At 39.9% G+C, this 25515-nt stretch overlaps 1 protein-coding gene across 5 annotated transcripts in view; it reads left to right on the top strand.

Annotated features, from left to right (window-relative positions):
* Positions 1-25515, top strand: part of grid2 (glutamate receptor, ionotropic, delta 2) — a 529256-nt gene that overhangs the window by 499845 nt on the left and 3896 nt on the right. Inside the window, exons 15-17 of one of the 5 annotated variants that reach the window (XM_035950732.2) lie at positions 15236-15476; positions 23257-23528; positions 24311-24481. In XM_035950732.2, the coding sequence (XP_035806625.2) occupies positions 15236-15476; positions 23257-23528; positions 24311-24481 (684 nt within the window). Of the gene's footprint in view, positions 1-15235; positions 15477-22691; positions 22790-23256; positions 23566-24310; positions 24482-25515 lie in introns of all 5 variants that reach the window. The other 4 variants (XR_004847816.2, XM_035950733.2, XM_055011389.1 and 1 more) reach the window with 4 other exon arrangements.

The raw sequence follows: 25515 nt of genomic DNA on the forward strand, positions 1-25515 counted from the left end.
GAGATAATACGTTGCCCAGAGTGTATTCATTTTGTCATTGTCATATGTTTAATAAAATGCCATGAGAGCGATGGGATGTGCAAATGTGCATGATAACTTTAAGTATTATTTAGTTTTCTCTCCTTTACTCTGAATGTCTTTAGTGCAGCTTTAATTTCAGCCTTGAATCCAACAATTCACGCATACATTCTTCATTATTCTCTCCACAGCCACAGCTCCTTCATGCGTTTATTTCATATCCTATCCAGACAATAAGTTGTCTGTGCAGAAGCACAGCAAGGAATGTCACTAGTATGAAAGTTGTCTTGGACTAAGAGTTGTTTTTAAGTGATATTGAATAGAAAGTAAACTGAATATGGCTCATAAACAGTTTGTTTGTGATGCTTTCAGTATTCTTGCAAGCTTTTATGTCAGCAGCACTCATGACAATAAAATTGTCAGCAATAATTAAAAAAAACTCTTGATGAACTGACTTCTGAAAGTTTGGTTATTGCAAACCTTGAAGTGAAATTTAATGAATCGTATAGTGAAGTTTTTCTTTGGAAATGTATATGACAGAGATAAACTAAATTGCACCAGTGAAGGGCACATATAAATGGCTTTTAAAGCTGCCATTGCCTATGTAAATCTTACATTTTAGTCTCAGCAGAGGGGTTGTAAACAGAGTCTGCAGAAGTAGGCTCTGGCTGTAATACCTTTTTCCTGTACTGTTAGCTTTTTGTTATAGCTGTCTCAGGCATTTTTTTTAAAAGCAATTTGAGAGTATAACTATTGGTGAAGTCGTATTTACTGGTAAAAGAGCTGTCATTAAAATACATTTAATGAAATGACAAGAAAGTCTCTGTAATTGTCCTTGCACACAGCCAATAAAAAAGTCTGATTTCATCTGACCTGAAGAATCAGGTCAGCTCTATTTGAAGTTTGCCTGTGAGTCACCCATTCATTACTCAGTGCAGTTTTTATTCCAAAAAAAATGCAGAAAGAAAGAGAACGCAATTTTACCAACAGGAGACACAATTAGCAACCAAAATCATGCCAGTAAGTCAGCTAGAGACTAAACAATTTGATGAGTAAGTCATCAGTCAAATGTTTGAAGCTGAATAAGAATCATTTATTAACCATAAATGTCAGTCTGTGATTTAAGCTTTCACAATGTGACAATGTTCTTTGTTCTGTGCTTCAATGTTCTGTGCTTTCTTTTTTTATTTCTTTTTTTTTTTTTTTGCTGATAAAATTTGGGACTATTGGGTAGAAAAAGGAAAGTTTATGAAATGTCACCTTTTGCTCTAGGAAATTTGGATGACCATTCAATATTTTGTGACTTTCCACCAGCTGAACTATCAATTCATTAGGAAAATAAACAGCAGATGAACTGATAATGACACAATTAATTGCAGGCCCTATAGTCACAAGGATATAAGTTATCACTTTTTATTCATTCGTATGTATTTGTACTTACGGTAGTCTGATTTTCCAGTGCTAACAGACTAGCAGTGCTTGTCTGTATGCGACTGCAGAGAGCAGCAAGGTAGTCTATTGTTATTATTATTACAAGATTAATTCAAGTCTTGCAGCCACATTAGAAAAAAAAACACTTTTCACTGAGAAATGTCAGACGTTTCGCTTTACCTGCTGTTCTGCTTTTTGGGCCCATGGCACCAGGGGACATATCGACTCAAGTATTGACATTTTTGTCAGAGTCAGATTTTTTTTTCCTGCCTGTCTTTCTGTCTCTCTCTTTCATATTGATTAATTTATTGTATAAACCACCACCACCTAAACCCAGATTTTCCTTTTGAAAGGCAAAAAGTGCACAATAACAGCAGAGTGTGAAAAAGACACTTGCAAACAGCACAATTTACAGTACAGTACAGCAATTGCTGTGCATTTGATCTCTTATAACAATCAAAATGGTTTGAAATCTGGTCTTAGATTTCAGAGTCAAAACAACATAGATTATATTATTTTGAGAAATGTGCCTCTTTTTTTTTTAAGGTTCTTTGTAGTACCATAATACCTCGAGCATATTCGAAATAAGTCTTGATCAAAGCGGAGAAGCCACAAGCTAAAATGTTATTTGATCTGTCATTTCTTCTTCTTCTGTTCAGTCATATATACAAGGAGTGAGCTCGAGTAAAGCTCGAGGCTCTGAAGCCCACCGTTTCCAATCCATGGAAATCACCATCCATGGGGGAAAATATTGGGTTTTTTCCCAAGGGTGCTGAACAAAGACTGAATTGTGTGTGTGTTCGTGTGTGTGTTCGTGTGTGTGTGTGTGTGTGTGTGTGTGTGTGTGTGTGTGTGTGTGTGTGTGTGTGTGTGTGTGTGTGTGTGTGTGTGTGTGTGTGTGTGTGTGTGTGTGTGTGTGTGTAGCATGTGTGTGTATGTTTTCACCACAGTGACATTGTTCCAGATGACAAAAAAATTGATTTAATGTCAGATGTCAATCTAATCTTGCTGTCTCTGTCTTTGTCTAAGCTCTCTCTCTCTCTCTCTCTCTCTCTCTCTCTCTCTCTCTCTCTCTCTCTCTCTCTCTCTCTCTCTCTCTCTCTCTCTCTCTCTCTCTCTCTCTCTCTCTCTCTCTCTCTCTCTCTCTCTCTAAAACTGTCAGTCTTCTACCAATCTATCACAGTCAAACTCTGCCCACACGCTTAGTACATTCATTAAATCTTTATTAATCACAATTAATGATGGGGCTGTCTCTCTCCCTCTCGCCCTCTTTCTTTCTCTCTCTCTCTCTCTCTCTCTCTCTCTCTCTTTCTGTCTCAATGTGTTAATGACGGTTAATGGCTGTTTTACGTTTGTGCGTTGTTTATCATAGTTCAGCTTGATAATCTGTTCCAGTTCACCCGCACACTGCGCCTTAATGATGCTTAATTGAAAACTTTGTTGACAAAGTGTATGACATTGAACCCTGAGAGTGCTAATTGGAAGAATTAAGCGTCGCCAACGTTACTTGTGGGACCAAAGACCCGTGGGTAAATAACCTTACCCGTCCTATTCCTTGGGCTTTTCGATATATTGATACTGTTAATTGAAAGTGCAACATGGTGGCTTAGTGATTAGCAAGGGTGCCTCACAGTGAGATAATGTTGTATTTTAGCATTGCCCCATATTTTATGTTCTCAGTGGAGTTTTCATGTTTATGATGTGTTTGTTGCCTGTGGTGACACTCTTTCTGTGTGTTTCCATGCTTCCACCCAAGCAGATCTACATATTTGGGTCTGTGGATATCATGACATTGTGTAAAGTTTGAGTTGCAAGATATACAAGACTCTTCATTTGGACTTGAGTTTTGACTTGACTTTACTGTGCTAGATGGCACGCGAAATAGGAGTTCCATGTACATTAAACATGAAGAAAGAGAATACCGGGCAGAATCCAAAAAATATGGATTCTGTGCTTGTCAGAGGGAAGTCCATATGAGTTGGAAATCCTAAGTTCACCCAGCTTGAGCACTGCTTGTACTTTGTGCTTCTTGCACAGAAGAAGTAATCTGGTTTCAAGTCATAATTTGCAATTTTTAATCACCATGGTGATGATACATTGGCTATAGCCTATAGCCATCAGAACCTTTAGTCATGGATGTCGTGTTAGAGTGCTGGAGATCTTGAGTAAATCAGACTGCATGAGACAGTTCGTCAGTGTGTTCTTTGATCTGTCAAATGTGTCTGGGACAGCTAAAATCCAGGCTGTTCTTATTTAATATGTTTCAGTCTGGCTTTAGAAATTCAGCAAAATTTCCTCAATATCCAAGCGGGTTGTACACACTGTAACTGTGAGATTGAGCAGCATGTTGTCTCTGCCACTGAAATGAGGCCGGTAAAATACTCATTCTATGACTAGAAAGTCTACTGGTGAGACTTATGTGGTTCCCTTTGCATATTTGGCACCAGAAAAAAAAAAAAAGAAAAGAAAAAACTTACTCCAACACAAACTCAAATATGCACGACCAGAGCTGGAATAATATCTCTTCTGTCTGAGATGACTGCAGAAGTCTGTGGTTGAATAAACAGACTTTCCAGACGTCGGGATATTGATGTGTGGCTGTGGGTCAGTGTGCTTCTGTCTCAGCTTCTGTCAGCTTTTCTATTTTTTTTTTCTGAAAACGCAGGGAGAGAATAATCTGGTGCAGGTGCACTTCACTGACTGGGTCGATCTCACTGAGTCTCTTGACTAACACTCAGTCGCTGCCCTGATGAGCAAATTTTTACAAATGAATGAAGCGAGTGCATCACAGGTCAGTCTTAACCATTCTTGTGCCTCTTTCTGATAGTCTTTGACAAATTTAGCTTGCATCTGGAGGGAGGTTACATAGTAAAACATGATATTATGTAATGATAGTAATCTGATGTTTTATTGATTCCCGTTCTCCTCTACAAACAGGTCAAAAATTAGGTTCAGCCAACCTTAAGCTTGTGGCTATTTAGCATTTAAGAATACTTCAGTGGGCTGTTTGCTGACATGGGTGCTTGAGCTAAGCTCTGAAGGTGAAGGCTGACCTCCCTAATCACTATGTCACTCTCACCTACCCGGAGTAATTGAAATACTGATTAAGGCTGACCAAGGTTTCCCCTTGAAAAACCTTCTATATGTATGTTTCGCTGTGTGTTTCAGTGCAGATGCTTTCACAAACAAGCCACATGCTTTCTAAGACAGGCTTGTACTGATCAGAACTACAATGAAGCCACTTTATGGGATGTTTTTTTTGGCTTTGGTATAAGAACATTATTCTCTATCATGTTTTCCATTGGGGCTAACACGAGTGACGCAGCTAGAGAGTACTGATGTTGCCAGCTTTGTGTTTAGCTAGTAAGTGAGCTGTCAGCCCAGTGTTGTTCTCATTTAAGGAACTGACAGTCAGCGGTCGTCTCAGAGCAACAAACTCATTTCAGCATAACACCTCTGTCTCTCATCCCCCTCCTCTTCTCCTTCTCTGCTCATTTCATTTGACATTCCTCTTCTGTTCACTCATCATATCCATTGTCTTTCCTCCCCTCTTCCTCTATCCTGTCTCCTCTACTTTTTCCACCTGTGCTCTCCCTCCCTCCATTGTCTGATTTTGTCGTCAGCCATCCATTCAGCCTGAACAAACTGCCAGGATTTTTGTCTTTCTCCTCTCTAATTTTCTCACTCAATCTTCCATCCTCCCTTATTTTTGGGCTGGCTCACATCTCTCCTCCTCATTCTCTTCTCACTTCACCATAACTTCACTCTTAGTTTTTCACCATCTCCAGCTTAAAACTGTGTTTGCTCCAGAGGTGACAGCAGAAGACTCTTCATATAACTGTTGCAGACATATTTCACTGTTCCACAGATGGCAGTGCACTCCGAGATGATGCACTGTTCCCTGACACCTTTCGCAGAAACAGTTAAGTCTATCTAGCCAGCTCTGAAATTCACTGAACTGTTTCACATTATGCTTGATCATCTAACCCGCGTCGCCCTGCATTTTAACTGGCTCCAGCCGCAGTAAAACTTGCTACTGGAGGAAAGAGAAGCTTGGGACATCACCTGCATTTATAGGGGTCTTATGGATGGGACTGGAGAAGACTGCCGAATCAACACAATATATGGAGTTATAGCACATTTAAAGGGCAGTAAGTGAGATTTTTATCGTCCCATAGCAGAAAATAGCCCTAATATATCTAGAGGGTGGTTGAAAGCCAAGTTGATCAATACCAGTGACTCAACGATCAGTTTGCCAGGTGCTGAGATAACAGGCTTTCAAAACTCACTTCGTAGCCTGTAGTCTCTGTTTGGAGCAGCCCCACCATCCATTTGAGTTAGAAAGACACTCCGCGTACCCCAGCAGTGGCACAGCGACACGGCATGACATCTCTTAACAGTCCATTTTCACTCCACTAGGGATAGCATTTATACCATCAGGCACAGCTCATTAAAGCAGTTACCAGTAGACATTGTTGTCAGATGAACTCCAAAAAGCCCAATTTTTTCGGTAATATAAATTCATATATACAGATTCCAACTCAGAATGGGATATGCAATACTCTGATTAAATCAAACGCAAGAAAATTGCTTTTATGTCCACAAAAGGCAGCACACTGTTTTTAACATGAGGCTTTTGGGATTTTATGCAAGTGATTTAGCTAGTCTTCACTCTTGAATCTACATTTCAGATTCGTCCTCACTAAGTCAGACATACAGAATGTGTCCTCATAGGAAACAGAACCAATATTTACCCATGTCTGTGCCCTGCCTGGCTGGGAAAAGGTTTGTCTTCTTCCTTAGACATGTGTCCCCACTACATCTGTGTAACTATACCTACATTGTTCTCATCATCCTGTCTCACCTTCTCATTTTCTTTATCCTTGTGTGTGTGATCTCTGTACATTCCTCCCTCCAAAGTGTTGTGTCATTTCATGGAACTTGCAGCTGTCTCTCATTTCCACTTTTTCTTTTTTTCTTCTCGTCTTCTGCCCTTTTGTCCTTCATCCAAATTGCTGTGGTGTTCTTTTTTTTTCAGTTCAGTCAACTAATAATGTGTGATCATCCCACCATCAAGGCTGCTGCCATAGAGTTGCCATGGCAACACCAATCCACACACACACATATACACAGTAATGGCTACTGCAGAGAGAATGGAGAAGCAGTGACAGAACGCACACACACACACACACACACACACACACACACACACACGGAGCGGCACACAGCAGTTGCCCTCCATCACATGGACAGCCCTTCCTCATTTGCTTTAACAGCCAGTGGGAGTGTTAAAGTCATTATAGATCTCCCCAGTCAAAGTCAACGATCTTAAAGCAAGGTGATAACTCATTACACACACAGTGTTAATGCACACTCTCAGCCCACCAGCTGTTTCGTAGACACACATCGTGACGCAGTAAGATGCACACACCATACCCGTCCACACTGCGTGTATGCGTACAGCATTACAACGAGAAACACATCATGGTGGACATGTATCCAGGGGCACACACACACAGGACAGGCCATAACTGCCATTTAAACACACACACATTACTCTTTTTCTGTAATTACATTTCACCTATCACACACACTTTACTCCTCCCATGCATGCGGCTGACATTGACACTGAAACCGCCTCATATACCGTATATTTTAGATGACAATGAAGCATTTAATTAGATGCTCTGTAGTTGACATTAATATAGCAACCCCATCATTATATACTGCAAGACATGACACTAATACCTATACCGTATGTCCTCAGACTGAAATGATGCATAGTAGATGCTATTCTCAGTGATTAAAGTGATCTATTTCCTGATACCTTGGGCATCTATGTGCTGAGTGATGAACCCTTGAGGGGGGTGGGGGGAAACACGAACAGGCCTTGAAGGAAGGGAAAAAACTAAGAACCAAATCTAACTGTATATTCTTTCAATGCAGAGCATACTACTACATACTAAGATAAAGGGGGTAAAGTTTTGGATAACTGCGCAGGGTAAAGCACACTGCTGTAGGGGAAATAAAGTAGTTGTCAGGCTTGTTCTGCTGTGCTTTATCACAACTCCATCGTAACATAGTCGATCTTTCACGAAGACACAAAGGCTGCGGCACACTTTAATTAGCTACTCGTAACTTACATTACATCATTGTTTCTAAACGAACTGTGCGTTGCAGATATGAAATGCATTTTGTTGTTTTGTGTGTGTGTGTGTGTGTGTGTGTGTGTGTGTGTGTGTGTGTGTGTGTGTGTGTGTGTGTGTGTGTGTGTGTGTAGGCCTTTATGTCTGGGGCATGTATCTATCTGCCTGTGTGTTTTTCTGAGGGAGGATGTGTTTCTTTGGTGAGGCAGCGACAGCCAAATTAGAGAGCCAGACAGATGGTGTACTGCCGGAAACCTTTGACTCAACCCATGTTTTTGTCAGGCAGCTCACAGTGGCCTTTCATCCTGCCTGTCAGCCAAAGGATAGCGATAAATGAAGAACAGTGGTAACTGCTTTTGTGTGTTTAAAAATGAACATCACCACGCTCACCTCCTCTCTCATAGATAAGCATATGAGTGTGAGCAGCTAAGGAGTACTCTGTGGGAGTAGCAGCCAGGAGTTAGCAAAGATCTGTTCCAAACTTGCCGGTAGCTGATATTACATGTGTGGAGTCATTCTGAACATACGTATCTGTGGGTGAACAGACTCCAACACATCAGAACAAGAATTTCCGAGGCAAGCTGAAAGGTGATTTATTAATTAGCATGTTAGAGTGCTGTCTTATTTAAAAAGGGGCCCTGTAGTGGCAAGTAAACATGTTTCTCGTCACTTTTAGTTATTTGTCATAATCCGGACAGTTTTGAGCATTTCAAAACACAACAGCAAACATCACACAATGTTATCATCACGGCCATAATATCTGTCCTGTTTCCTGCTAGTGTTGGACAATTATAGAGTCAAATCAGTGTGTTTTGACGCTATATCTGTGGGCAGGACAAGAGATTACTCTCAATGAGATAATGAGTAAGCATAATGTAAATGTAGGCAATATGCGTGTGTGTGCACGTTCTGGTGAGTGGATGTCGGTGTTCAGGTTTGATTCAAGGGCCAATTGGGGAAGCAGCCTTTGCATAACTGTGATAGGCCAATTAGTGCAGAATGATAGATGATGAGCTCCACTGGAAGACAGGGTCGTAATAGAGGGGTGAGAGAAAGCGCTCTGTCCTGAATTTCAAATCTGTTCTGCTCTGTCCTCCCATAAAGACTCAAAGACACATGCAGCTTAGTCACGTCCTAATAAATCCTCTGATGAAAGTCTCTTTTTGAAATGTTTTGATCTGTTTGATCTTTGATCAAATTAGGGGGAAAGTATTTTAGTTATTAGTTGTTGCTTTGTTTTGGCATTCTTTTGATAGGAAATTGTTAAAATTTAGTGAGTCTTTGTATTAATATTTTAAAATCACATCAGAAAATTCATCTTTACCTTACAGAACCTCAACACAAAGCAGTATTACATTTAAAATCAAGTGGACATTTCTGTAGCATTTATATGTCGGTGACATTGCTATTTCTCTCTTCACAGAGGGAAATGTTAATAATTTGCCTCAAATGTCAACTTTAAACACCTTTCATAGCAAATTTGTCACAAAGACATTTACTGTCCATTCTGTGTATAGATGTTAAAGTAGATGAAACAAGAAAATGCCACTGTTTACTGCCACTCCTTAAGTGCCACACAAAATCTGTGTGATATGACATTTGTGACACATAAGAACAGCCAACTCATGAGCAGAGATAACAGACAGCAACTCCAAACATAAAGCATGCCTCTCTTTGACAGACATGAAAAGACGTGAACTCTGACAAGAAATCTTTAGAAGATGGCTGAATTCCAAGCAATAAATGATGAAATATTTTGACAAAACATTGCCTGGCTTCTTTGATATGTGGGATCGCTCTTATTCCATCTCATTAGCCCGCGTGTAATCCGTCTTTCTGTGAAGCTGTCTGTCAGACAGGAGGCTTGTTTGTGCATTTCTGTGTGTGTGTGTGTGAAGAATCTGTTGTCAGAATGACAGATAAAAAGGTCAGTACTGTGTGAAAAGCACAACACTTCTCTGGGGAAAAAAATTGTTTTAACTTTCATAAACAGTGATTTTTCTGTGATGCTTTCATTAGCTAAGAACAAACTGCTGAAGATGCTGTTTAAACTTTGCGATGCAAAATGACTGCTTGGCACAGAGTCATACCTATAGGGTGCAAAGTGTTTGTATTTTGTAAAAATAGTGATTAAAAGTGAGTGGAAGAAGTGTGTAAATTTAAATATCCAGGTTTGGATTCTCACAAACATGTTAGAAGATTTCCAAGACAGTACTGTTTTCATCTGATCGGACCAAATATATCACTCAGATCCCACTGTGTGTTTTTCTAGGCCCCGGCCTTATAATCAATAGTCAAGTCTGCAATGTCAGTGTACAAACAAACTTTAAAGGTAGCAGCTTTGTCCCGTAAGCTGTTCTCCTTCTGAACTCAAAGGGGTCACAATAACCTTAAGCTTTGTGCAGTATTGTTCACGTGCACTAACTACACTGTCCTTGTGCAATATTACAATGTCATTCAGATGTAATCTACTTTTACACTGCAATAGTGCCATTCTGTACATTCTGCTGTTTTAATTGCTGCTTTTAGTATACTTGCTTTATTTTTTTTTAATTTATTTTTAATTTATTGCTGTACATGATCTGCTGTTTTACATCTCTGACACTTATATGGACAATACTGCCTTTACTTCCTCTGCAGCAACCACTCATACTGTTACTGACAGCAGGCCTGCCACTGCACATAATCTGCTGCTTTTGCCCACCCACCTTTTTTGTGCTTTTTTTTTCTCTTGCTCTTTTTTATTGTGACGCTCTTTCCCTACCTAATTGACCCTCGGGGAAGAATAAAGTTTTTTTCTGATTCTGATAATAGATCTGATGCTAGTGAAGTGGCCCCATTACCAGATTCTACAAAAACATCATTCTTTCTAAGTCTTTAAAGTTTTTTTTTTAAGATTCTTATTCATAAAAATGTACGTAAGAATATGTCCAAGTGTGTAAATCCTCTTGTCCCACATAATGTGTCCAATATTTTATAAACAGCAAATCAGTCATACGAGAGACAGAAAATTAACTGTAGTTCCAAAACACAGAACAACTTTTGAATAGTTGCCTTTTTCAGTCAAATATTCACCGTTATGGAACATATTACCCTCAGAAAACAAGCAATGAAAATTTTTGTAGGGTTAGCAACAGTTTAACACTCAGAACACCAAAACCCTACAGCAAGTTTGAAAGACATGCTATTTTTAACAAAAAAAAAGAAAAAGGAAAGAAAAAAACACCAAAAATACACCATTTTTTGAGCCATAAATGTAAAAACAGAACAAATTATCACATTTTCACTTTTTCGACTGCCCTTAAAGAAATCATCTGTGACATGTCGTTCTATAGGAAAACCTAACCACATCTAAGCTTAAGATTGTTGTATTTCCTCAAAATCACCTAATTCTACTTGTCTCATTAAAGAAAGAAAAAAGAAATATTGAAATTTTTGTATTAAGCAGATTGTGTAAAAAAAAAATAACAACAAAATATTTCACTCTTCTGCACTTGTGAAGCTATTAATGACTCAACTCTAACAATCATGACAAAAATTCATGGACTTTTTGATGAACTGGGCTGAACTGCAGGCAGTGTTTACACAGAGAATATAGGAGAAGTGTAGAAAAAAATTAAGTACTCATCATTCCCATAGTTTGCTTGCTTCAGAAAACTATCAAACTACATTGATAACTGGTTGCAATTGGATTACACACACCCAGGCCTTATTACTACATGTTCTGTTTTAATGAAATCAGCATTTCGAATAGACCATTTTGAAAAGCATGAGGTTGGCAAAAATGTCTCACAGCAAAATCCAAAGATTCCAGAAGAGATAATGGACAAGGTGAGTGAAATACATCAGTCTGGGAAGGGTTACAAAGCTAATTCTAAGGCTCTGGGAGTTCACAGTGAGAAACATTATTTGCAAATAAAGAACACTTGGAGCCATAGTAAACCTTCCCAAACGTGGCCCACCTTCCAAAATCCCTCCAAGAGGATGCCAGTAACTCATCCAGGAAGTCAGAAAAAGATCCAAGAGGGACATCCAAGAAATTGCAGGCTTTTCTCATCCCAGTGAATGTCAATGTTAGTGACTCTGAAAGACACTGGGCAAAAATGGCATTGATAGGAGACTAGTGAGGTGTAAAAACTGCTCGACCAGAACAGTATTAAGGCTCATCTTATTTTGGAACCGCACACCTTAATGACGTCTTCAACTTTTTGGGAGGTTGTCGTATATTCTATGATGAGTCAAAAGTTGAACTGTTTGGAAAACACAAGTTCCTTTACATCTGGCTTAAACCAAACATAGAATTGCGCTAAAATGATCATTATTTCATTGGTCGGTCAAGTATGGAGGTGGCAGTGTAGTGTTGTAGGGATGCCATGCTGCTTCAAGGCCATGGCAACTTGCCATAATTGTGGGAAACATGAAGTCTGTTCTCTATCAGGAAGTTCTGAAGATTGTAAGGTCATTGTTCTGCAAGCTGAAACGCAAGTGCAACTGGATTATACAGTTAGAAAATGACCTCAAGCGTAAGAGGAAGTCTATCTCTGACTGGCTCATTTAATCAAAGTCTGGACCTGACCCCCACTCAGATGATGTGGCAGAATGAGAAAAGAGCAGTTCATGCTCACAAACCTCCCAATGTGACTGCACTGAAGCAGCTCTGCAAAGGAGATTTAACCAAAATTCTACTTCCACGATGTCAAAGTTGCAGTCATCAAGTTGCAGTTGTTGCTGCTAAAGGAGGCTCAACTAGCTGTTAAGCTAGAGGGATGGTTATTTTCTTCACCTTGATATTTTCTCCAAGTACTACAATAATCATTTAGAAAGGTGTTAAATGGTCTCCACATGTATACAGTCAAAGAGCTTTGCAACGTTTTCAGATTCACACACACCATTTGCTTTCACACCAATTATTTGAAAATCTGACACAGTTCGTAGTATCAGTAAAAGAAACCAGGAGTGGGGTGAATATTTTTCCATGGCACTGTACGGGTTCATACAGTCTGTTTTATCTGTCCTGTTGTTTTTATCCCAAAGGACGGGCAGAATCTCAGCTTCAGCTAGATGCATTGGACATATGACATCAGCTGCATATCTTTCCTGGATGTGACGATGTTTACCTGGATGGTCCTTATTAAATATACAAACACAGGCTCTTGTTCAACAGTGCAATCTTAGGGATGCCAACTTACAATTCAACAGTGTGCCTGGCATGCAACAGTGAAGTGTTTTGGGGCTATTGTTCCTTCAGCAATCAGCAGGCTAGCTCGGAAGGTCCACAGAGTGGTCAAGCATGAAGCAATTTCAGAGGCAAAAGTCTTCTGTTATACAGTATCACAGTCTAAAAGTAACTGAGCAACATGTTTGAAAGTAAAGGAAGAGGGGCTCACTGCACCACTAAAGAACAACAAATGCAAGGTTGATGGATAGTATACTACTTCTGCTATCAGTATAGATGAGTGCAGTTTCATTTGTTTTCATTCCATATTGCACGTCATCAGTATAAAAGTCTTATCTAATCGTGGTGCTAATCTACACTGATCTGAGCCAAACAATTCTACAGTGAGAAGCAGTCGGTGGACATGATCTCTCATTAGAATGATTGTTGGTGGATTTGCTGTTCTAATTAGTTTTTTGGTCTCTTATTGCCGTTCTCCTCTCATCTTCTCTTCTCCTCTCATCTTCTCTTCTCCTCTCTTCTCCTCTCTTCTCCTCTCATCTTCTCTTCTCCTCTCTTCTCCTCTCTTCTCCTCTCATCTTCTCTTCTCCTCTCATCTTCTCTTCTCTTCTCTTCTCTTCTCTTCTCCTCTCCTCTCTTCTCCTCTCTTCTCTTCTCCTCTCTTCTCCTCTCTTCTCTTCTCTTCTCTTCTCTTCTCCTCTCTTCTCCTCTCTTCTCTCTTCTCCTCTCTTCTCCTCTCATCTTCTCTTCTCCTCTCTTCTCCTCTCTTCTCCTCTCTTCTCCTCTCTTCTCCTCTCATCTTCTCCTCTCATCTTCTCTTCTCTTCTCTTCTCCTCTCTTCTCCTCTCCTCTCTTCTCCTCTCTTCTCCTCTCTTCTCTTCTCCTCTCTTCTCCTCTCTTCTCTTCTCTTCTCTTCTCCTCTCTTCTCCTCTCATCTTCTCTTCTCCTCTCATCTTCTCTTCTCCTCTCTTCTCCTCTCCTCTCTTCTCCTCTCTTCTCTCTTCTCTTCTCTTCTCTTCTCTTCTCTTCTCTTCTCTTCTCTTCTCTTCTCTTCTCTTCTCTTCTCTTCTCTTCTCTTCTCTTCTCTCTTCCTCCTCCTCCTCCTGTCCTACAACCATTACTGCCATTACTCAGTCAAGTAATTCTCCAGTCCTACCTGCTCACAAAGTGATGATAAAATGCCCCGAAATGAGAGCGGCATGTTTATAACAATGTGTACTGAGCCACTTTGGCTGATTTACATCAAAATGAAACATGTTTTCTCGATATTGTGGATGAAATTAATTATGTAAACTATCTGCAAGGTTCATTTGCATTTCTTGATTGATTTCTGTCCATTTTGTGTGTGCAGTATGAGGAAAACTGATGATGAGAGATGGGCACTGTCATTCATGTTGTCTTTGAAATTGTAAGAGGCGTTGGCCCTAGGAAATTCTGCAGATAATTGCAAACATCTGTCTGGGTGTGCACATGTATGAATCCTGGTTAAGTTTGCTTGGGTGTGTATCCAGTCAAGTTTGTGACTTTGTGCATGTCTGAATGTGTATCTGTATCTGTCAGTAAGTGTGGTGGCTTAATATATCATTTATTATTTTCATTTTCTCTATGTTAGTACATATGTGTCTGCGAGGGAGGTATGCGTATTCCTGAAAAGCCTTTTGCTTCCGTCTTTGTCTCTCTTTTTCATGTTTTTCCCCTGCCCCTCTCTACTCCATGGCAAATCGCCTGTTAAATATCTGTATGCCTGTCTGTCTGTGTGCGTGTGCAGTTCTCCTCCAAACCAAAACGAACGACCCAGTTAAATAATAAGCTGAAGGCTAACAGAGGGACCCCATCAACCTCTGAGCTGTATCCTCTCTGAAGCCATCAATCGTGGGACTAAAGCTCGGCTGCATAATGACATTGTGGCAGTGTACTCGTGCTGTGCTGCAAAACATATTAATGTTAGCCATAATGAGTTTGACAGCCCAATATGGTTGTCAGGGATCAGGGAGGATTTCATCTGGCAAACACTGCCCTCAAATGGAAGATGGGAGTTACAGCAGCTGCAGTTTGAGCTGCAGTGTCGTCCGGTTTTGTGTAATTGACTTGTGCAAATATTTTCTTTTCTGTAAATGTTTATGAATGGATGACAATCATTTAGGCTGTGTGATTTTTAAAATGGCACTTAGACACCATCAATGAGTTAATTACTTCTACTTTCATATTGTTGCTGCTGACTTTCTACTCAAACATCCATATATCTCTAGCTTTTCACATATATATCTGTATGTGTTTGTGTTTTTCATTTGCCAGAAATTAAATTTGTTACAACAAAGCTTCGTAGGTTACCAATTTTTGAAAATCACTCATTTATATTTTTATTATATTTATGTTGTAGCTTGTGTTAGTATATGTTTCAAGTATGGATGCTTCCTGTGTATGGCTCTCTGCTTACATGCCAGTGTCTTTTCCTCTATCTTAGAATCTTGGAACTCCAGCAAAATGGTGATATGGATATACTAAAACTCAAGTGGTGGCCCAAGGACAGCCCCTGTGACCTCTACAGCTCAGTCCAGACCAGACAGCGTGGAAATGCCCTTGATATCCACAGCTTCGCTGGTGTTTTCTGCGTCCTGGCAGCCGGCGTGGTCCTCTCCTGCCTCATTGCCATGGTGGAAAGCTGGTGGTCACGAAGGAAGGGATCCCGGGTCCCCTCCAAGGAGGTAGGGGGGATGAATGGGTGACTGAAAGGAGGAACGACGTTCCAAAGAGAGGTGCAAGGTCTACGATAGTATGTTGTGAAAGGAAAAGAAAATATGCAATATATAGTTCAAAGGGAATGGAGGCATCAGGGTGAGGACAAATTGTAGTAAAATAAAAATAAACAGAGATTGATGGGACTGATGATGGGTTTGGTTTCAGGTGCAAGGAGAGAAGGATGAAACCCAAAAGCTAGACTTTGTGACCAATTACTCAAAGTCAGGAAACCTGAGTAATAGATGTAATAGCAAATCTGTCACTGTGAAGGAGATGTGATACTGACAACATCTGGAACCACTGAAATATTCCCATGTTCCCAGTGTCACTTTTCCTGAACCACATTTGCTCACAAGCAACGTCAGCAATATTCCTGATTGCTGCACTGGAAGTGTATTTATTGCTAGCCTTTTGCACATTCTGTCAAAAATAGTGTTGAAGGTTCTTTATTAGCTCCCAAGTAATACAATGGACATTGATCTTTTGTGTAGTGTTTTAGTATATAATGCTTTGGGAACATGTGACAGCAAAGAAAAGTCAAACAGGACTTAAATACTTTCAGAAGCCCAGAGAACATCATAGTCACTTCACCCACAATCACAATCTCCGTCAGCGCGTAAAGCATCTTGTCGTGTTATTAATTCTAATTGTTTGTGTAATTAAAGTTACCGTCAAATTATCAAAATGATTAACCAAAGAGACATTCTCTGCCAAAAGCAAATTGAATGTGAGTGTAAACTGAATTAAGCAGCAAATTTAACTTGATTGAAGAGAACATTAATTTTTCCCTCATGTGGTAGTCCTTCTTATTCCTCATTATAGTTCTGCCAATTCCTAGAGATGCCAAATAAGATATCTAACATTAAGCGTGATATAATAATTGATGGCCGCGGTGACATATTCACTATACACATACTCACACTGTACACACAGGCAGATTTTAGGTAATGGTTTAGGTATTATGAAATAGCTGCTCTGACAATACTATATTTGCATTGCATTCACAAAATCCCTGCATTTTTTTATACACTGACAAAACACAATCCCAGTTCAGATCCTCACTATTAATGATTATTCTAAATGTACTCTTGAAACTAGCCAGTATTTACTCTCTTGTCCCTATATTGTATTTAGTATGATGCTACCAGTGGCGTCTAGCAAAGTCTCGCCTCTTTTTTTTCATGTTTTATTAATGCTGTTTTGATGGTGTTGATTAATTTAAAGTGACGCAAACTTGTCGGTGTGAACGGGGTAATCAGCCATTTATTTTTCTGCAAGGTTAATGTTTTTGGGAAAAGAGGATACTGACAACGTTAAAAGCAGAATACAAAAACAGCCGGAGGGCCTGTTGGAATGCTGCAGACCAAGGCAGAGTCAGAAACACTGACTCACAGTATTAACATGGATATTTATACCAGTGTTCTGCCTGAAACAGTGGCAACACTCCACCTTGTAAATTAGCAGCAGCACCCTGTGAAATATCCAATCAGGCTATGTGCGGTTGATCACCTCAGCAGGGATATCATTTGAGGCAATCAAAACGACTCTGGCAACATCGTTGTCTGGTTGGAACCCTGTCGTCTGTTGTGATGTGGTAGCTTTGTTTGCTCCACCATGAGATAAGGCAGGTAGCATCTTCAAAGAAAACCCCAAATGGCAGCATGATTAGCTGCTTTTCTTCTAAAACCCTATTTACACAAGCTAATAGCCACTGTTGGAGCCTTTCTGTTTCAGTAACTGTCTTATCCACAAAGGGATCAACAGTGATTTGAACCGGCTTCCTCCCCATAACCTCATGTGCTCAATGGTATGTTTCTCAAATCATCGAAGGAGGAAGTGGGAGTGTAAATAACTTCAATCAAAACTGAAAAATTGACGCAAAATATAGCAAGTTTTATATGCAAAACATGCCACTGATGAACTGAAAGAAATGTGATTAGTGTGAAATAATATTTTCACTTTTGATTAAGAGTTAATTATTTATGTGTTGGTAACAAATTAGACTGTGGCATGAAGCAGCACAGATTATTTTTTAACAGAAAATGTTTTTGCCATCAGGTAAATTACTTCCCCTTCTCACAATTGCTTTTTCCTTTCAGAGGAAGCTATTTGATAAAGGCAGGTTGAGGTTAACTTGCAGATAATGACTTCAGAGAATTAATGCAGAACGGTTTCCTCACCTATCATTAAATATTCAGTCCTTATAGAAATAAAACCAATTTACTGACAGCCAAAGGAGAGGTGTTTTGAACATAATGTTTTCCAAATATCGTTGCCTGCTTATTAAGACACATGTTATAAAAGTAAAAATTTGACCATTACACACATTTGGGATGTCTGTTTTAACATCTGTGCATGAATCTGAATAGCAGAAATAAGCAAGACTTCTCCTTAATCTTTGGTTTTCTGCTATTTTACAGTCCCAATAAGAATAAATTAGAAAAGATGACAATCAGATGGGAAATGGAAATTGTGACCCAGGATGATTTAGAGACAGATCAGGTTACTTTTCATGATAAAAGACCAATAACAGAAGTCATATAGAAAGTGATTTAGAGGAAAGTTTCAGCATGAAAACTCTATCAACCATTGGTTCCAAATGATCAAATGAGCGAACATTTATATCTCATCCTAAATTATTGCATTACTACATGACTGCAATTTTAAATTTCTAGATGTATTCTTCATTGAAGGGAATGATGTGACTGTGAGTGTTGATGTTCTTTGACATGAAGGGCAGATGAACTACCACCAACAAAAATTAGATTTGTGAGTTATTGCAGACAAATAGATGGTTTGTGACTTAAGTGATGCGAATCATCAACTATAATGTGCAGAGGCATGTCTGGAAGTTTTTGTTTACTGCAGTTCAACACACCACCTGCAACTGCTTGGACGAGATCAACAGCAGCCAATAATTAGTTGCATTTATTACATGTCCTTTGGACTGTTTGTGCATTGATCTATTTAATTGTTTAATTTCATTTGCACTCCTTGCTCTCTTCTCTTTAGACATGCTTTCGGTTTAAGGCTAGAGTTGAAGATGTTACGAAGGGATTTGTGCACTTTTGGGATTAGATAAGCAGGCGGTATACGGTTGCATGCAGATCCCCTCCATAGCAGGCAATTTGCTGTGTTCATGTTCGCCGTGCATCTGGTGTAATATGTCATGAAGCTGACTACAAGTGCAATGAGACTAGAGCAACATGTTCAAGAGCTAGCTGACTGCAGTCCAATCTGCTTAAGCTTAATTTAGTTTCTTTAATATTTCTGCCATAATTTCATTTTCTACAATCTAATTGCATTGGTAAATCAGATAATAGATATTTGCCCAGCATGTTTGCATCCTACTGGGTGTAACTGAAACAGTGATTGCACATCTTAGTAGATTTAGTGTCTAAGCAGTTAAAAATTGTGGATGGTGGATGGCATACTAATGATTTCCTGAATATGAGGGTCTCCATTATATGTTGCAACACATGCATCATTGGCATGTAACTGACTGACAGTGTCTTCTTATCTATTGTTAAGCAAACTTTTTTTCAGTGCACACGCAGCCACACACACACACACACCACATACCCCCTACCTCCAACTCCCTGCTCAGTTAGCAGCTTTAATCTGTCATTCAGACCAGTAGTCATGTCTACCACTGAGCAGCCACAAAGACGATGAACCCAAAGTCATGTTAAGCACAGTGTGGTTCAGCTTAAACACAAACAAACACACTGGCCCCCTGCTATCTTCATTAGCCACAAAGAGCAGCCAGTGGAATCAGCCCCTGACTGAGCATAAGAGTGGCGTCGCGTCAGTGAGTAGGAAGGACAGCGGGGATTTAAATGGTAGTCGTCTCCCATTCTCTTTGTAGATCTTGTTCAAGGTGTCACGTATAAGAGCATCAGGCAGTCAAAGTCACAGGGAGGACGCTGCTGTTGATTTAGAAGTCACATATGGATGCATTTCATATACAATTCCATTTAGTGGTCGTATATGTAATTTGTGTTGACACATAACCCATTATATGGATAAAATATAACCAAAGTCCAATAGCTCACTGAGAGTCAATGGTATAGATATGCAAATTTAAAGTTGTTTCATTCCATATGCTTAGACAAGAGAGTGAGATTTTATTTGAATATAAATCAAAACAAAGCATTGAAATGGTGGGAGTAAAACAAATGGGATTTCTGAGTTCAGTCCAAACTTATGGAGCATCATTAGAAAAACTCCTTCAGTGCTCCCATCGTGATAATTCAGGTGGCTCAGTCAACCGTGATTGTTTTTGATGGTTGACCCCTGACATTTATCCTTCACCCTGTCACAGCATTGACCTATTGATTGTTGTTGATACTGCCTAAGGTTTGCCCAGAGCAACAACTGAACATAAAGGAGTCAGTATGAGTCAAACAAAACATTTGTCGGACCATCGAACAGCATCTGACAACTTCCACACCTTCATCTTTTCCACATCAGAATGGCATCAGACAAAGTAACTTTCTGAAACCAACAATCTGCGAGGCACGCTCAGTGAATGACCAGGTGTATGTAGGCAAAAAAGTAGGCAGGATCTGAACTTCTCTTATGTTTTAATTCACCACTTTTCACAAAGGAATGGAACAAAATGAAATGCATTTGTGGCAATACTGTACAAATTAATTCACTCATACTTGCCCTTAAGATTTACTGCTTTTTTGTAAAGATAACTTGAAGACAGAACTCACTTCGTCAAACTTAGAGGTATTATTTCTTATTTCCTCTTAAATAGCTCTGTCATAATATATGTGAAAACAGTGGGAATGCCATACTCCGATCTCAAATCACCATCTGTGCTGAATGTTTCAAACGGTTCAACCAGCTGCAAAGATGGCTGCTGAGAACAGAGCAGGAGAGAGTCAAGCTGGGACCACTGCAGCATGTCCTGACTCAGTGGAGGAAGGAAGACAAATTTAAGTCAACTTCAAAGCGGCTAATTAGATAAATTGCATATGTTGCAATTTATCGACTGGGGAAATCTCTGCCGCTGCATGCAATTTGGCCTTAGTCATGGCCAGTGGAGTAAGTCTAGTGTGTTTAAAGTCATCCAACTTCCTAAAGTTAAATTAATAAAGTGAAGCAAACCATAAAGCTTGTAATTAACTCCACCAGACACTTTGCTCTCTGTCAGTTTAAATGAAAAACTCGTTGGCCTCCATCTTCCTGTCACTGTGAATGTTGAAACCACTTGAGACTGTCACGATGGGCCAAAAGCATGTGGCTCTCTGTGCATTTTCTGCAAGTTTCACATAAAATCAGAAAGCCTGGTGACCCTCTCTTTATGCGTGGGCTTAGAAAACTTGGCTGAGTATGACACTGGCACCAGGAAGATGCATTGGGAGTGCAGACTTGGCACGAAGACTGCCTCCAGTGCCCTACTCCAACACAGACATATATAGACTTTCTGTATAGAGAACTCAGTCTAATATCAAGCTCATTGTGATTTATATGATTTTCTCAGCAAGTGCACAAATATAAAATCTGAATTAATGCACACTGAGTAGAGTTATGTCATCGAGATCTGCTCTTTCACAGATGTTTGTTGAACAAGACCTGTAGATTATGTAGGCAAAAGTACACATTTAGGGTGCTAATGATTTGTAATTAGAAAATTACATCCATGTCCTCATTTGTCCTCCCTGATGATGGCAAACAGCTTCCCCCAGTATCACTGCTCTTATAATAACACACACCAGTGAGTTCGCCCTCACACCTGCATGCAGACACATTATCACTGCCTCATATTAAGCTCGTCTCTTCCATCATGCCCTGGCTTGCATCAAAATAAGGAATGCTCAAAACTTTGTGTCATTAAGCCCATTAATGCAAGCTATACATTGTTCAATTTGTTTTAAACGTGCTTCATAAAGTCCAGGTAGTTTGAGTTTGTTCCTTTTCCCGTCAGCAAGAATCAGGTTATCTTCAAGATGGATGGAATTCACTTACACTTTGTAATCACTGGCACAAATCATCGCCACATTCATCCATCAATTTCTATGGCTGTAGCAACACAGCCACTTGCCACACACCCACACTCGCTTTCTGCAAACATGACAACGCACAATCCACTGTTCAAACTCTAACACAACTAAACTGTGTTTGTGTCTTTGTGTCTTTTATATATACACTACATCATGCACAATCACATACTGTATATGTACATGCCTCTACATTCATAATGTGTGCTAACTGCTTTTGACTGTGTCCGTGTTTGTGTTTGTGCTACAGTTCTGTGTTGTGGAATGGCTGACATTGTTATCTACAAGCCTGCTTCTTGGTGTTTGCTTCTGAGTATTTCTATCGGGCTTATGCACTCACAAACACAAATAAACACACCCTTCCATAGAGCTGACTAGTGATAAGAAGTGTATCATGACTGAGCACATTTCACAAGGATATAATGTACACAACATAAAGGGGAGTGGCATATAAGTGTGTGTTAAGAGTCTCCCTGAAACTGATTCCTATTATCGTAGGATCTTTGATAGTATATTTAAATTTTCTAATAAATAAACATGCATTGTACCTGCATTTTTTGGAGATCATCATGTTCTATCTATTGCTACACTTTCATTGTGCTCAGAAGCATCTGAAGTCATTTTGGGATTTATTTGTAATGATAGTACTGTATAGCTGATGGAAAATCGATCAAGGTGCCCTGAACACTACTTTCGACGTTGCTGTTGATGCTTTTGACAAGCTATTTCTCGACAAGTGTCTAAAGCACATCTCATTCATAACAGGGCAGCTGTATGGCTTTATCTCTTTTGGCCTGTATATATATATTTATATATGTTTAACCAGAGGTTTATATGAAAGAGTTCTGTCAGTGAGAACAATCTCATCTTCAAAAATTAAAGATTGAGAGTAACTATAAAAACAATTATCATTGTCAGAACTCTTCCATAATGGTAACATCTGTGGTTTTGACCATGTCTGATATATCATATGATCCATGTAGATTTAGTATGAGAAGAGCTGGCACTTCCTTGTGTATCAAATTCTTTGGTACACACAAAACTGGCTTATATTTTTGGATGTTTGTGCTTTGGATGGGAATTGCCAGTCTCCTCGTTCTAACTCTATCTAACGATATGTGTCACTGTGGCTCAAAGCTCTCGTATTGCCTTTTTGTTTTGTTTTTGTAGATAAGTACTCTGTGTTGAGGGGTGTAGCGGGCGAGGGGGAGAGAGAGAGAAAGGGAGAGAGCAATACAAAATGGCATTTAAACATCTCACCTTTCCAGGTATATAAAGACTGTGTGAATGTCTCTCTAAGGACACAGCACAGAGCGACCTGCTTAACTGTGTGTGCTGACTGACTGCCATGTCTTTCTTCTTGCTCACCCCCCGCCCATCTGTCTCTCCAATTTACTTCTCTCTTCTCCACCTTACCATCCTTCCATCTGCCTGATCTTGTCTGTCACTCATCCCTTTTCTGACTCCGTCCGTCTGCTGTTTGTCTGCCTGTGCGTCTGTTTGTTTTTGTTTTGTTTTGTTGTTTTTCTTTTTTGTTTGGGGCTTGTTTTAATTTCACCAACTTGCATGCACACAAACACACAAAAACACATGAATTACTCCACATCTCTCTGCCATCACCTCTCTTTCTGACTCTCTCCTCTCAACCCTTTCGCTCACACACACACACACACACACACACACACACACACACACACACACACACACACACTTGTACGTCACACACTCACACCAGACACAGGCAGATGGCCCATCTGCCAGGCAAGCTGCCGAGACATGTCCTCACAGCCCCAACGAGCACCCTCTTGCCCTGGCCAGTCAGACCCAGAACCAGACCTCCAACACCGCCAACACCACTGCCCCCACCGCCACCCATTACCAGCCCCCAGCATGCTGCGACATCCCCTGCGCTCTGATCGTGCAGCACTCCTATGAGCCCGCCAACCCCTCCGAGCTCACCCCCAAAATGAGAATGACCACCTTCACCACCTCACCTCCCACCCCAAGGTTATACATACAATAGAAGATAGAAATAGAAGAATTGGTTAGTAATGCCTGTAGACAGATGTTTTTTGAAATGTCATGATATATGAATGATAGTTTATTACAAGAAGTGACAGACATCAGGGAGCTGGGTTCAAACTTTGGTATTTGCACGATAGCAAAGCTCTCTGTTAGAAGCAAAAGTACCTCTTTTTTAAATGTTTGTTTACCTGGCACGTTGCCAGTTGACTATGTGTGCAATAATGCCTTTTTGCCATTAGAGGGTGCTGTCTCTCTATGTAGAGGCAAATGGAGCATCATATTTAACCAGATGGGAGTTAGATGTTTGTAATATTACAGATCCAGATAAAAGTCTGCAGTGAGATATTTATTTTATATTACATAGAGATTATTGCAAAACCTCATATTCCAAATGAAGCCAAAAATCATTCTGTGGTTTAAACTTGGCTTTGTTCTCCAAATGAGGCCTTTTCATCACACAATGATGTATATTTCATACATTTATTGTTTTAATATGTAATTATAGCTTAGGATTATTTGGGTGATTTTGTAGAGGAAAATGCGACATTTTTCTTAACAATATACTATAAGCGCAGTCAGGTCCTGCCACAAACCTTTTACTTTTCCATGCCTTAGTCCCCTTTGCTCACTCCTTGTAGTTACGCCTTAGTCTCCTTTCACAGCCAGCAGACTGACCATTTGTGACTCACTCTTCTCTTTCACTTCCTTTCATTTCTTTTAATACCAACTCAACCCCAACAATGTCCCTTCCTTCAAACTTTTAGTCTGTGTATGATAGTTTCGCGACAAACATTAGCGCCCCCTCGTTCTCTCCTTCCCCCCACTGTCCCTCCTTTAGATGGTAACCAGAGGGCACCACTGCTGGTCCCCTCTGCCCGTGAGCTACACACAGTAGGGCCAGAGCCCCTCCAGAACCCCCAGACCCAAAGGACACGGTCAGTGAATCTGTGTTTGCCCCCCAGTGATGTGACTCCTGTCATCACAAAACCCACAAAGCCTGAAACACCAACTTATGTGACACCCTCCCACTATCCCCCACCTACCTCTAAGACTCCTCAGAAAACTTGTACCTACCTTACTTCCCATAAACCAGAAGAAGCACATTGCCACGTGTATGTGGACAATGCAAAAAAAAAATGTGTCAAAATTTTGGAAACTCTCCACAGCACCCTGTACTGTTCCTACTGTTCACCTGAGTCCTTTCCTCTCTATATGCTCACCTCATTCATTGCAAACTGAGCTGCCCTGCACTACTGTCCACCTTACCCTACGCAGTAAAAGCATGACACACCTCTCACTGAGTGTTACCATCCTTTAGACTTTATGGATAAGTTATTCATATGTGAATATAGACATATAATGTATGCTTTGTAATTTTTTATAAGTTTCATTTAATTTATACTGTAAGTTAAAGCTTAAGTTAATGTATGTTCTGTGTTTTAGGTGGAATTGCAAAGATTGTTTAAACCATGTTTTAGTTAAATCATCTGCATTGTATGACACAACTGATACATAGCACATAAGCAGCTATAGCAATGAATTATGTCCTGCTATGAATTCACTTGAAAATGAGATTTCCGTCTCAATGTGAATTATTTTTTCATACAATTGCCATATTGCTGTGTAAATAAGAGGAACCAGACCAAAAAAAAAGCATAAGTAAGGTGTTGTTGAATATTTAGACTGTCTTCCATAGAATAAGTTGCACTCAAAGTTTAACACTAGACAGTGTATGGTAATGCTTGCTTGACTATAGACCTAGCACCCTGGAATCCCAGAGCACACAGCATGACAGCAGTGTGCTTTCTGTGTGTATTCCAGATTATCTGCACCCCCTTAAAGACCTTGTAGAAGTGTGTGTATGTTTCTCTTTTTTCAATATCCTGACCACAGCTCAGAGTGTGCTTCTCTGTCTTTCCCTCCATCTTTCCCCTCCTTTCTCTTTGCTCCACCCCACTTCCTGTCACAT

The sequence above is a fragment of the Amphiprion ocellaris genome, chromosome 6 (assembly GCF_022539595.1).
Source record: "Amphiprion ocellaris isolate individual 3 ecotype Okinawa chromosome 6, ASM2253959v1, whole genome shotgun sequence".
Taxonomy (NCBI): domain Eukaryota; kingdom Metazoa; phylum Chordata; class Actinopteri; family Pomacentridae; genus Amphiprion; species Amphiprion ocellaris.